This window comes from Trachurus japonicus, chromosome 12 (assembly GCF_045865225.1).
Source record: "Trachurus japonicus isolate A0001 chromosome 12, Traja_1.0".
Classification (NCBI taxonomy): domain Eukaryota; kingdom Metazoa; phylum Chordata; class Actinopteri; order Carangiformes; family Carangidae; genus Trachurus; species Trachurus japonicus.
The window spans coordinates 9,349,223-9,362,188 of NC_140918.1; the positions used below are offsets into that span (position 1 = coordinate 9,349,223).

The 12,966-nt window shown below is 42.9% G+C and overlaps 1 protein-coding gene across 3 annotated transcripts in view; it reads right to left on the reverse strand.

Annotated features, from left to right (window-relative positions):
- Nucleotides 1–236: 236 nt before the first annotated feature.
- Nucleotides 237–12,966, reverse strand: part of fcho2 (FCH and mu domain containing endocytic adaptor 2) — a 47,750-nt gene continuing 35,020 nt past the window's right edge. For 2 of the 3 annotated variants that reach the window (XM_085793032.1, XM_085793031.1), the window contains 11 exons: nucleotides 9,207–9,322; nucleotides 8,959–9,103; nucleotides 8,685–8,774; nucleotides 8,292–8,351; nucleotides 7,565–7,676; nucleotides 5,722–5,877; nucleotides 4,799–4,931; nucleotides 3,166–3,365; nucleotides 1,815–1,879; nucleotides 1,558–1,722; nucleotides 237–1,043 (listed from right to left, as the gene is read on the reverse strand). In XM_085793032.1, the coding sequence (XP_085649158.1) occupies nucleotides 1,021–1,043; nucleotides 1,558–1,722; nucleotides 1,815–1,879; nucleotides 3,166–3,365; nucleotides 4,799–4,931; nucleotides 5,722–5,877; nucleotides 7,565–7,676; nucleotides 8,292–8,351; nucleotides 8,685–8,774; nucleotides 8,959–9,103; nucleotides 9,207–9,322 (1,265 nt within the window). In that variant the 3' untranslated portion in view covers nucleotides 237–1,020. Of the gene's footprint in view, nucleotides 1,044–1,557; nucleotides 1,723–1,814; nucleotides 1,880–3,165; nucleotides 3,366–4,798; nucleotides 4,932–5,721; nucleotides 5,878–7,564; nucleotides 7,677–8,291; nucleotides 8,352–8,684; nucleotides 8,775–8,958; nucleotides 9,104–9,206; nucleotides 9,323–9,760; nucleotides 10,304–12,050; nucleotides 12,135–12,966 lie in introns of all 3 variants that reach the window. The other variant, XM_085793033.1, reaches the window with a different exon arrangement.

Here is a 12,966-nt window from a genome sequence, read left to right on the forward strand (position 1 = left end):
AACTGCCAGTTTAAAAAAAAAAAAAGTTGGGTAACTTCCCTTGATTTTTTTTTTTTTTTTTTTTTTAAAGCATCTAACATTTGACACAATGTTTTACAGTCAAGATTTTTTTTTTTTTTTATGAAGAATAAAAATTAGGTGCTTAAACAAGCCATGACTGAAAGGAGAATTTACAAAAGGGGGAGAGAAAAAGTTGAGTTTTAAAAAGACCACACTGATCACAGATTGTTGGAAAAAAAAAAAAACTCCATGCATTTTACCACAGAGACAAGTAGCTTAAATCTGGAAAAAAAACCCCACAATCTGGGTCAAACATTGATGCACTTTTTGTTGCCTATTGATCCACAGTATAAGATGAGGAGGCACTGAGGTCAGATTTTTGCATTCGTCTGAAAGCACTTCAATGTTGTTTTGTAAAAAGATCAAGCTTTGTGCCGTTAAGAGTGTGAGCGAGGATTCACACGGTTTTAAGACAGATTCTACCTTCATGGCTTCATTGCACATGATCAAATAATTAAAAAAAGCGGTCGAGAAGAAGATTCAGTGTTATTGTTATTTACAGTTCAGAGGGAGAGAGAGGGAAGAACCTCTTCTTCTCTTCCGGGTTTGTTTGATATTCGTTATAGGCTCTTGAGAAATTAATATAATAGAGGAAAAAGAGCGTCTGAAAGATTGTTAGTGCACTTTTTTTTCTTTTTCTTTTTTCATGATTTCAAATACAATATAGATTTATATCTAATCCATAAATTGTTTCTGACTATACAAAAGTGAATTGATCAGAAATCATTATTAGACTTCATATCTACACAGTTCCTGAAAGCTCGTCTTAGTTCTCTTTTCTTTTCTTTCTTTTTTTTTTTAACAGTGTTCAATACTCAGTGCTGTTTTCATTGTAGTGAGTTTCTCGCCTCCCGGGCCAGAGCACAGCTGATGGATCCAGAGGTTCAGGAGGTGTCGCAGAGTTGACAAGTTTTTTTTTTTTTTAATTTCTCTTGAGAACCAGAGTGGTGGTGGCTCACCTCAGAAATCTGCCATGTAACGTCCTGAGGAGAAGAAACAAAAAAAAAAGGAGGCAGGTTGTGTTTTAGGTGTGATAAATAAACTAAAAAATCTGGAGCACACTGCAAAAACTCAAATATCTTACCAAGAATATTGGTCTTATTTCTAGTCAAAATGTCATTTCTAGTCAAAACAGATCTAATTATACTTAAAATAAGAAACATCGCATTAAAAAGTATCTTGTTTTCAGCCAGTTTTTACTTCTTTCAAGCTAATTTTCACTTGAAATAAGTAGAAAAATCTGATAGTAGAGCAATTTTTCCTTAACTTGCTTTCACTGGCAGATTATTCTACTTATTTCAAGTGAATATTGGTTTGAAACAAGTGAAAATGATCTAAAAACAGGTTAATTTTTAGGTGATGAGTCTTATTTTAAGTGGAAAGAGATTAGTTTTGACTAGAAATGAGACATTTTGACAAGAAATAAGACAGATATTCTTGGAAAGATTTTGAGTTTTTGCAGTGCATGTGATCGGTCGAGCCAGATACTGTACAAACCTGTGGCAAATCTCTTCTTGCTGAGGGACAGTCTGTATCCCGTCCCCTGCAGCTCCATGTCCACTCCGGACAGGGTGCTCCCCTCGTTCATGAACTGCACGGCCAGAGTGGACGGGTTCGAGGGGCCGTTCGACAGCTCGAACTTGGCCCTCAGAGATCCAGCACCTGGAGGTAAAGAACGTAAAGAAATAAACATAAAGACTTCAAACCTGCAGCTCTTTGTGTAGGAATTAGGACGATGAACAAACTTCCCTTACCTTCATTTTCAGTCTTTTCGGAGATGTCGCTCAGCTTCCACAGACACTTGTTCTGCTCTGAATTCCTACAACAAGAGAAAGAATCAACACCTTGAGCTGCTTCTGTTCAGACGACACAAATTCAGGCCGATTTTCACACAGTTTTGTTGTGGCCGACAAATTTTCAGTGTCGGGCCCAATTATGAGCGTAATTCGGGGACGACGAACGGACGTGTAGTGTAGCGCTGTCCGAATTTCGCTATTCGAACATTCGAACGTGTGCCTTCCGCAACGACGCAAATTAACGTTGTGCATCACGACTTTCGGGGTAGTAAAGATGTTGATAAAACAAACTATTTTGTTATTGATGTGCGCGATGTAGAGCTGCAGCTTCAAATTTACGAGCGGAGTTCTTTTAATTGCCCGTTTATTCGGCTGAGGTGCACCTACGTGTTCCCACACTACACGCACACTGACGTCATTTAGCACATTTTTCCAGCCTAAACAGTCCTGTATTGAATTTCTTGTAAAAATGTCCTAAATGACGTTGTTTCGAGTAAACTCTGGACTATATCCCTTCAGGACACTTGGATTGCAGCGGACGAGCAGTGTGGAGGAAGATTACAAGGTTTTTGTGTAGTTTTACGGATGTTTTTGTGTCGGGCGCTATTGACTCTCATATAAAGTTTTCGTTGGACTATGAACCGGCCTCCCGGGTCTCCAGATGCACTTTGAGGAATAAAAAAACTAGTCTGTAGTATTCATCAGCATGAGGGTGAGTCAACAATGACTTAAAGCAGAAGTAAGCGATCCGGTCGTTTTGGGTAATGCTGCGTTCCAGGCAGGCTTTTGAAACCGTAAATTACAGCTTCAAGTCACGACTTACGACTTTGTAGCGTTCCAGGCAACCCACTCATGTTTTTCCGACCTGTTTTACCGCTGAAAGTCACTATAACGGCCACTCGTAACTTCTGACCCGTGAACTCGTACCAGATCGAACTGGTACGACTTCACAGGTCGGAAATACACGAGTTACGGGCTGCCTTGAACGCACCATAACACTCCTCGTCCCTACGTCACCACATTCACGCGCATCCCTTGGCTGCACACACAGCCCTGCATGCCGTTCTCTCTCCTCATTGGATAAAAACTGTAGGATACGAGAAAAGTTTTCTCTTCGGCTTACAGCAGAGCAGAGTGACTGACAGACCCGTGTTTCGGTCCAAACACTCTATGTAAGTGATTGCTGTGGGAAGATATAACTATTTAAGACTTATATTAACACAAATATATCACTTACTTCTGCTTTAATTTAATTTTTTGGATAAAAATCATCATCAGGGCTTCACATGAGCGCCATTGTCTCTCTCACCATATGGAGTTGGGCAGAGACTGCATGTTGGTGACTCCTCCGTCGACGGGCACTAAGATCTGCACGTTGGTGAGCGCCCCCGGAGCGGCCATGGAGTCGGGGTTGTAGCGGTAGTCGACCCTCAGGTCCGTCGTGCTCGGCGTGCACTTCCAGTACACGGCCAGGTTCAGCGGCGTGGAGTGGATCCCGTCCGACTGCACCTGAACGCAGCAGCAGCAGCAGAGGAGGAGGAGGCACAGAGTCCAGATTTAAACACCAGCAGCAATTAAGAGTGATTTTGTGAATATGAGAGAGCCTGTGTGTGTTTGTGTGCGTGACCCTGCCTGAGGTGCAGAGCAGCAGTCTGTGCTCAGGTTTTAGCTGGTTTACTGAAATGTGAGCGAAAACAAAACTCATGTTTCCCCCCCCAAAGCTTCCTGGAAATCTGCTCTGACCGCAGCTGTTGTCTCACATGAACGAACACACAACACGACAAACATAAAAAAAAATCCTTCTCCTGTCATCAAAAAAGACAGACAGACTCTACTTTTCATTTTTTTTTATTTGTTCTACATTTCTCGATTCGTCACGTAAAATAAAACTCATGATTTATTTATAAGGAGGAAATAAAATTTTAGAAAAAAAAAAAGAAAAAGGCCTGATTATGGGGTGGCATGACGGCCTTTAGTGGTTTGTGAGGTCTGAAACCGGACGACCGCAGCTTGATGCTTGATGACAGTTTGGCCAAACCAGGCGAAGAATCCCTGGCAACATGTTTAACCCTCACCTTCTCTTCCTCCTCCTCCTCCTCCTCCTCCTCCTCCTCCTCCTCCTCCTCCTCCTCCAGGGCTCCACACACAAAAAAAACCTTCTGAATTCCTCAAATCTCAAAGATTTTGTTGATTTGTTTCAGATGTATGTTAAATACTGACTAAATAACGAAAAACAACTGCTCATTTTTGGGGTAATGAGATTCACAAAAAACTTCCTTGATGCAATTTTGTTCTTAAAGGGATAGTTCAACATTTTTGGCAAATTGGCCCATTGTCATAATCCCTATAGTCGTAGAAGTAGGTTTGTTACCTTTAATTGTCGGTGCAAGCTATTTTTAGAACGGCGGAGCAGAGCCGTGAGCTGCTCAGAGCTACGCTACGGAGGCTAATGGGATTTCTTGGTTTCCCTCATCAAATACACAATCCAACAACTCCAAAACGCTCTGGTGGACAAGTTGTGACCTGCACATTCACCACGCTATGAGATAATAACAGAAAGTTACGAGACAGAGTTGTTTTCGAGGTAAATTCATGCAAAACCGCTGATGCGCGTTTCCGTCGCGGCAGTTTTTTGGCAAGCAGTCTCTGCATTTGCCTCGAAAACAACTCTGTCCGTTATTATCTCATAGCGTGGTGAATGTGCAGGTCACAACTTGTCCACCAGAGCGTTTTGGAGTTGTTGGATTGTGTATTTGATGAGTTTTAATGAGGGAAACCAAGAAATCCCATGAGCCTCCGTAGCGTAGCTCTGAGCAGCTCGCGGCTCTGTTCCGCTGTTCTAAAAATAGCTTGCACCTACTCCTAAGACTATTATGGCAATGGGCCAATATGCACAAAATGTTGAACTATCCCTTTAAAACTCCAGCGATTTGTGCTCTGACCTGGTATTTCAGGATGTCCACGTTGTAGTAGGAAGCTGAAGGGTTCTGATCGGAGGCTTTTCTGAGGTAGGACGTCAGTGCTTGCATGTTGAACCAGAAGTCCTTGGAATTTGAGTCACTCTGGGAAGGATCACTAGACAAAAAGACAAATAGTTAGAAACACACATACCCTCACGCACACACAGACATACATAACACAATGAATAATCAAAGGCTCAATTATTCATCGCACTTCTTGGCTTTGTGTGTAAAGCTCCAACAGCTTGGAAAAAATGACCCTGTTATATCCAACCAGCTACTAAATCATGAATTCCACTTGATTCAATTAGCCCAGCCATGTGTTCTCGAGACAACCGGGAGGAACCAGAGAGGGAAATATTGACAAAAAAAAAAGAAACAGATGTCATCTTTCTTTACTTTTTTGTTAAAAGATATGAATTTGTCTCCATAAAGTTTGCTTGAAAAAGTCAGAAGCTTCTCACTTGCGTTCGAGGTTAAATATTCACTGAAACACGTCGGACTGAGACAGAGGAGGTGAGAGATACAACGAAGAAGTGTGTTAAATGAAGCAGCTGTTATATAAAAGTTTTTGCTGTTCTTTGCTATTTTAGGGGGCGAAGTATTTCAGAAGAGACATGGGCTGTTGAGAACCTGGCTGTTAAAGTCTGGTGGAAAATACTTCCCTGACAACTTAATGACGGGTTTATGTCAGATTACTAATTGAATTTCCTCTCACTGACGCAGACTACATTTCCTCCATCCTCGCTGCTATCACCCCGGCGGCGGCATCCACATCCCTCTCTGACTCAACCACGACTTTATCAACCCAGCGTACTGTAGGTCTTCTTCGTTTTTGCTGTTTTGTTGTCTAGCGCCGCCGCCGCCGCCTACTTTGAATCGATCTAATGGGGCGAAACCCTCACCTGTTGAGAAGCTGCTGGTTGGGGAGGATCTGCTCCAACCTGCCGATGTTCTTCAGCTTGAAGGTGAGGACGGCCGGCGAGGGGTTGGTGGTGAACACCTTGATGATGCCCATGGGGAACGACAGAGTCACGTCACCGGTGATCTTCACGATGCACCTGTGGAGGAGAGCGGCGGTCGGACACATGAGTCAGTGGGAATTACTGTAAGGCTCCCAGCCGATAATCTGTTTGTCCTATTACAACGTTTTAATCGCTTGTCCTGTCTGAGTAACAGCCTCGTGAACTCAAAGATGTTTTTTTTAAATTAAATTAGTAATGATATTAAACCGAGAAAAGCATGAACTCCGCCCATCGGAGAAACTGAAACCAGAGAACGTTTGACATTTTCTCTGCAGAAATGACTTAAGCAATTAATCTATTATCAAAGTTTCCTCTGCTCCACTTTTCTTTTAATTATTATGACTAAGTACAAAGCCACATTTCACATATTAGTCTTGTTATGTACTGTACTTTGACCCACTTGTCCACTGTGGGCCGATTTGAAGTAGATATCCAACCTGTTATAGATTTCTGCTTTGATCTACCACACTGGGTTTTGGTCCTAGGTCCAACACATCTACACTGTATAGATCTACAGTATATACAACTACCAGTCGAAAGTTTGGACACACCTTCTCATTCATGTTTTTCCTTTAATTTTTGTGACTTTCTACATTGTAGATTAAAACTGAAGACATCAAAACTATGAAGGAACACATAAGGAATTATGTAGTAAACAAAAAAAGCAGTATAGGTTTTATATTTTCTGAAGTAGCCACCTTCTGCTTTGATTGGCAGCTTTCTGCACACTCTTGATTCTGTCATCACCTGGAAAAGTTTTCCAAAAGTCTTGAAGGAGTTCCCAGAGGTGCTGAGCACTCGTCCAACTCATCCCAAACCATCTGGGTTGGGTTTAGGTGAGGTGACAGATAACACTTTTTTGTTTACTACATAACTCGATATGTGTTTGGTCCTAGTTTTGATATCTTAAAGGGATAGTTCAAAATTTTGGCAAATTGGCCCATTGCCATAATCCCTATAGTCATAGCAGTAGGTTCGTTACCTTTAATTGTTGGTGCAAGCTATTTTTAGAACGGCGGAGCAGAACCGCGAGCTGCTCAGAGCTACGCTACGGAGGCTGATGGGATTTCTTGGTTTCCCTCATCAAACTCATCAAATACACAACCCAACAACTCCAAAACGCTCTGGTGGACAAGTTGTGACCTGGCAATGTGAGAAGGTGTGTCCAAACTTTTGACTGGTACTGTATGTGAGTTTCTACAGTTTGATATCGATCCAGTTTCTAAACGAGAAGAGTCTTCCTCCCTTCGCGGTGCAGTCGGGCGCTGCGGTGGTTAACGGCCCACAGTGGGTCTCCACCTCTCTGCTGCATTGCTTATGAAATGTTCCATTTGCTAATCCCTGCAAAAATAAGCTCTTTTTTTTTTGCACGCCGGCAATTTAACAGCAGTTAACTAATAAAAGGCTGTATGTTTTCTCTGCCCCAGACCATAATCTGCTCCATGTAGGTTATCCACTCTGAAAGAATGGTGTCAGACTAACGCAAAACATTCCACACATGCAAAGCGAGCGGGAGATACACTCGGCAAAAAAAAAAAAAAAGCACAACCTGAGTCTAGTGTGCATTGGCCGGGGACCATGAAGCGCAAGCAGCGTGTAATGTAGAACTTATAGCGTCATATATGTGTTATTGTTTGAGTTCAAATATGGACAAAAATGTGTATGCGTGCAGGTCCATGTCGGGGCCTTTTTTTTGAGCGGCGGGAGGTCATGTGAGACTCACTTAGTGGGATCAGCTCCTTTGAAGTAAGCATTAACCGACTCTGTGAAGGCCACGGCTATGGGCAAAGCATCTTGGGATGCCAGGGTCACAGGGCTGGGACCGCGAGACGTCCCTGAGAAGGAGGAGGAGGAGAGAAAAAGGCACAGAGATTCAGGTCTGTTGACTCAGCTGCGGATCAGACTCTCATAACAGCGGGGCTCCAAAGCTCACATCGGGAACGAGGCAGGTCTGATCATGCAAAAAGATGCATTATATAATTACGAATATTTGTGTTATTATTACATTTCATGAGGTCAGTCATTCATACATCGCAAATCAGTACATTCTGTTACTCTTCAAATAAACAGAAATAAGATACGGTTTTAGAGCGGTTCATGCTACAGCTGCTTTAGTTATAATTAAGTACAATTAGACAGTCAGAATGACCTCAGACAGCATTAAACTAAAGTTAACAAAAGACGTAGCAGTCACTTCATTCATTACTTCAGTAATTTAACAAATAAACTCTTTACGACGTTAGAAATTGAAGCTTTTGATAGGAAGAAACATGTGATGAGGTGACAATGAGAAGCACATAAAGACAGAGGAAATGCAATCACTGCAGAGCAAAAGAAGGAAAAATAAAATAAAACAATCCGTTTGTCCATCCAGATCATTCAACTCGCTGCTGTTAGTTTTTCGTTAAATACGGAGGAGGAGAGTCCTCCTGTGTGAACTTCAACCGTACCTGCTGGTGTCTCACACCGCTTCTCAAAGGTAGGCAGCTTCGCTATGAACACATCGTCCTCTTTATTACGCCACATTAAAAAGAAGGCGTAACAGAGGGAGAGGAAAGGAGATAAACAAAACCCAGAGAGCACAAACGTGAGGATGAAGATGATGCTGAGCACAGTTGTAATGTTGCGACTGTGGCAGGTGAGTCCCTAAAAGTGACGTGACTGCACAGAGATGAACAAAGAGCTACAGTAACAGGTCCTAATGACGACTTTAACTTTCTTAGCATCAGTTGAAATGTGCTGTATGCAGAGCAGAGATGAGCAAAAAGATGAGCAAAAACACAAGAGAGAGGAGAGGAGCGTCTCTGAAGTGGGACGAAGAGTTGGGAGAGAGGCAGACTCACTTTGGCTTAGTGGAAAGAAAGAGGAGAGGGAGAGCAGCTCTGGCTCTGGGGAGGAGAGGAGGAGGGGGTGAGCAAAGGTGAGGCCAGCTCCTGTAAGGAGAGGAGGAGTGAAGCAAGGAGGGGGAGAGAGGAGAGAGAAGGAGGAGGAAGAGTGAGTGAGGGGACGAAGAGGAGAAAACAGCACATTTGTTGTGCAGAGACAGCGACATGTGGCACATCGGTGAGCAGGTGAAGAAAAGGAGAATCAAGGGGGGAAGAGGAGGAGGAGGCTTACCGACGGTGGGGGTATTGCCGGCGCTGAGCGAGGCGTTCGAGGACAAAGAGGAGGAACTCTCCGCCCGGGCCAGAGGTGCAGTCGTCGTCGTTGGAGGAGGAGGACTGGCGTTGGATGTTGTTTTAGGCGGGCTGAACGGCCGCACCTGAGCGAAAGGGAGTGGATTTTTTTTTAAAAAGGTTACAACAGTGTCACAGTTTCATGTTGTACACATACGATACGGTACGGTGGATGTTTCTGTTACTCACAATCTCATTGATTCCTGTGAGCTTTCCAGTGGGGAGTTTGGGCCGGGAGGAGGGTCGCGGCGGGGGCACCAGGGCTCCAGCTGTTAATGGGGTCGTAGGTCGGTTCGGTACTGGCACTACACGCACAAACACAAACACAAACACACATGCACGTTTTACAGGTTAGTAACAGTGTGGAGATGCGACCAGAATCAGTGCAACACCCGGTTTCACTGCAAAAACCATCATGCAGCAAGACTTCAAATATGCAAAACCATAATAAGAAAAAACATAAACAATTCAAATCATCAGAGGAAATTAAAAAAAAGAAAGAAAATCACATTCCAAAATAAATTTCACAAAAAGAAACTCAAAGGCAAACCAGGCATGGAGTTAGAAAAACAAATCTTTAACATAAAATAATGAACAATCAACAAAAAAAACATACAAAAACAACATTTTGTCCACTTCAAATGAAACTTAATGCACAAAAATGAACTGAAAAAAAACAAAACACAAAGCAAACTCCAAACCTCAGGCATGAAACAAGTCTCTGACATCACTGATCATGTTACCATTGAAGACTTTGCTTGACGGAGCTGCAGCTGCAGCCAGCGTCCAATCTGTGGCTCCTTCAGGGAAGCTGGAGCTGCCGTCCTCTCTGCCGCCCGGCGCTTTGCAGTATGCGTCGGCGGAGTCGTCAGAGAGGAAGCGACTCGACCTCCCGCAGCCGCCGGACTGAGGCCTCTGCAGCTCCTTCACCCCAGACCCAGACCCCGACCCAGACCCCGAGCCCGGACGTCGAGGTGGAGCAAAGTTATCACTGAAAGCGATCCACTGGCTCTGGGACCAGGACACGGAGGAGAAGGCGTCGACGCTCTTTGGAGGGCTGCTGCTGCTTTTGATGGGGTCGACCGGCTCGGCGGGCAGGGTGATGGGGGCGCTCTGGGCCCGCGCCGGTGCCGGCTTGAGTGCCTGGAAAGCGTTTTCTGGCGAGTCCCAGGGGGAGGAAGTGGACGAGGAGAAAGAGGAGACTTCTTTGGACTGCTGGCTCTCGGCCAGCGGAGGAGTGCGCTCCCGTGGCGGCACCGGCGGCTCGGCTGGAGGAGGCGATGTGACTGACGGAGGCCATGAGCATCACAAATACAAAGCAGAGCACAGACTGTAACCCCTGAGGCAATAAGTCACACATCTAAAGTGTTTAGTTTAATTAGAGAAGCAACTTATGATCTAAAACTGTCTCAAAATGATGCATACATGTCAAGAAGTGTTTACAAAATAAAAACAAACATGTTGTTGGACTGAGGAAATAATCGTTTCAAAGATGCATCGAGATTCTTAATGGGACGATTCTGAATCGATGCTGTAATGTCACAATCGATTTTTAAATTCAAACAATTCATTCAAGTTTGATGTTATTTTAAAGCACAATGCCGTGATTTACATTTTGTGTTTGAGAAATAAACAAGTGCACCTTTAAGTTGGCTTTTCTTTTTCTTTGTGTGTTCAGACAGATTAATAGTTATCATATTTATCTGACGATTGGTGTTAATCAATGGAAAAGCCATGTGTGGCAGTATAGACAATTGAGGATGTGATGAATCGAGATGCATCATATAATCTAATCGAACCGGATCGTAGACTGGTGAATCGTAATCTAATTGACTCGTGAGGCCAGTGAAGATGCACACCACTATTTGTAATATCTCTGCTTTGACTGATGATGAGCTACAGACCAAAATATAGAGACATAAATCTGTCTGTAAACAAACAGGGAAAACGGCGTCAGCACCGGCTCAGTGTTTGAAACCCAGACGGATGAACCAGCGTGACATTATTGGGTGTGAGATCACTGGGTAATGTTCACATCTGATCTGTATTGGGTGACACATAAATAGCAGTACCTACTTTTTTTTACACACTCATCTCTGTATCATATGAGGCTCTTTAGATTTATAACAACTTAACCTGAGGTCATGTGAAGACACCGTTTTCTGGGTTAGTGGAGCGGCTAAAATGACAAAATAACTTATCTTACTTAGTGTTTTAATCCACGGATACAAACAGTGGAACAAAGGCAGGGCACACGAGGTTTCCTGCCTCCTGTGAAATCCATTATCTCTTCAACATTATGCAACATTTTCTGGTTAGAGGCAGCAAAAACAAGCCTCTTAGGACGACATTAAAAAATCAAGCAATTCAAGTTTTAGACAGCAAATTAAAATATGTTAAGTTTCGATCACGCTGCTGTTGAATGCATTCATAAATCTCTCGAGGTGCTCAGTTATTTTTACTGCAGCCATGAATGATCTACTGCTTGTCACTGCATTTTTATGATCGTTTCATTGTGTCACTGTTGAACTGCTGCAGTTTGAAATGAACTTTTCTTGCTGAGTTTTCAGTATTTTTAGGTCCATTTAGAAAAGAACATTGCACTATAAATGCTGTGGTGTGTGGCATTAGTTCATGCTAGATCAAGCAAATAAATGCCATCTCTGCTATTATATACAGCCTACTGTATATAATGAACTTCATGATCTGTCCGATTGGGTCTCTTTTATTTATTTTTTATTTTCTATTAGCTTTTTATAGCCGACAAAATCTGCTCAACCAAATAGCAAACACTACTGCACTGCTGTTTGTAATTATATTGAGTTATAATGGTGTTTTTGTCCTTGTTACCAGAATGTGACCTCTTATCAAGAAACAACAAACAAATGTGCTGAAAATTAAATACTGAATATGTTTCTCATGCATTGGAAATAAAGAACATAAAAAGAAACAAACATGAACATGATGAATGCACAGAGTTCTTTTGGTTTAAGTCGCTGACTGTGTGATGAAGGGAGCACACACTCGTTTTACCTGATGCCTCTGGCAGAAAGACGTCTGAGTCATTCATCAGAAAAGATGGAGATGGAGGGATTGAAAGGAAAACAGAGGCAAGGTCTAACGAGAGAAGTTCAAAATAAATAAATCCATCAAACCAAGGAAACAGCACGTGATTTTCAATTCAGACAGATGACACAGTAAAGTAAAAACAAATGTACACAATGTAAACTGATAAAAATGCACCAAAAAAAGAGGAAAATCTCAGAACAAAAACACAATAAATGCAAAACTCCATCCATGTTTTCCCGTCTCTGCTTCCTTCACTGAGAGTTTAATCTCTCTAATACCTCACAGACTGGACTTGTTTCATGTGTCATGTGTGCAACACAGCCACACTGTACACAGAGAGATTTAACAGGCTGTACGCGGGGACTTAATTCCCATCACCGCATCTTAATCGGGGCACTTTTTCGATGCTCTTTTGACTTTTAAGTCGCGACCTTTGACAGTAACAAGACACTGTTTGACAACATACGTGCCAGTGGGCTTTATAGCCGACCCCCTGACCTCCACTAGGTGCCAATTAACTGTGGATTACGCTTAGCCTAGGCAATGGGTCACTGCTAATGTCACTCTGTTTAAACACTGGTGTCAAGCACGTAAAGCCATGAGAATCACACTTGTTGTGCAACAAAAACCCTCAAAAGTCCAATGTGTGTCTTAGAAAAGTGTGAGTGTAGGAAGAAACAAAGAGCTAAGCTACACGCTACAAACTGAGAGGAAAAAAAAAAGAAAAAGAAAAACTCCTGCAGGCTGGGATAGAAATGCTGCCGTTTTAATTCCCTGATGCCTAATATTGTGCTGCCTTCAGGGGTCAGCTCCTCCATCTGGGAGGAAAGGCTTCCTACTGGGTAGCTCGGAAAAAGAAAGACACGAGAGGGGAAACTCT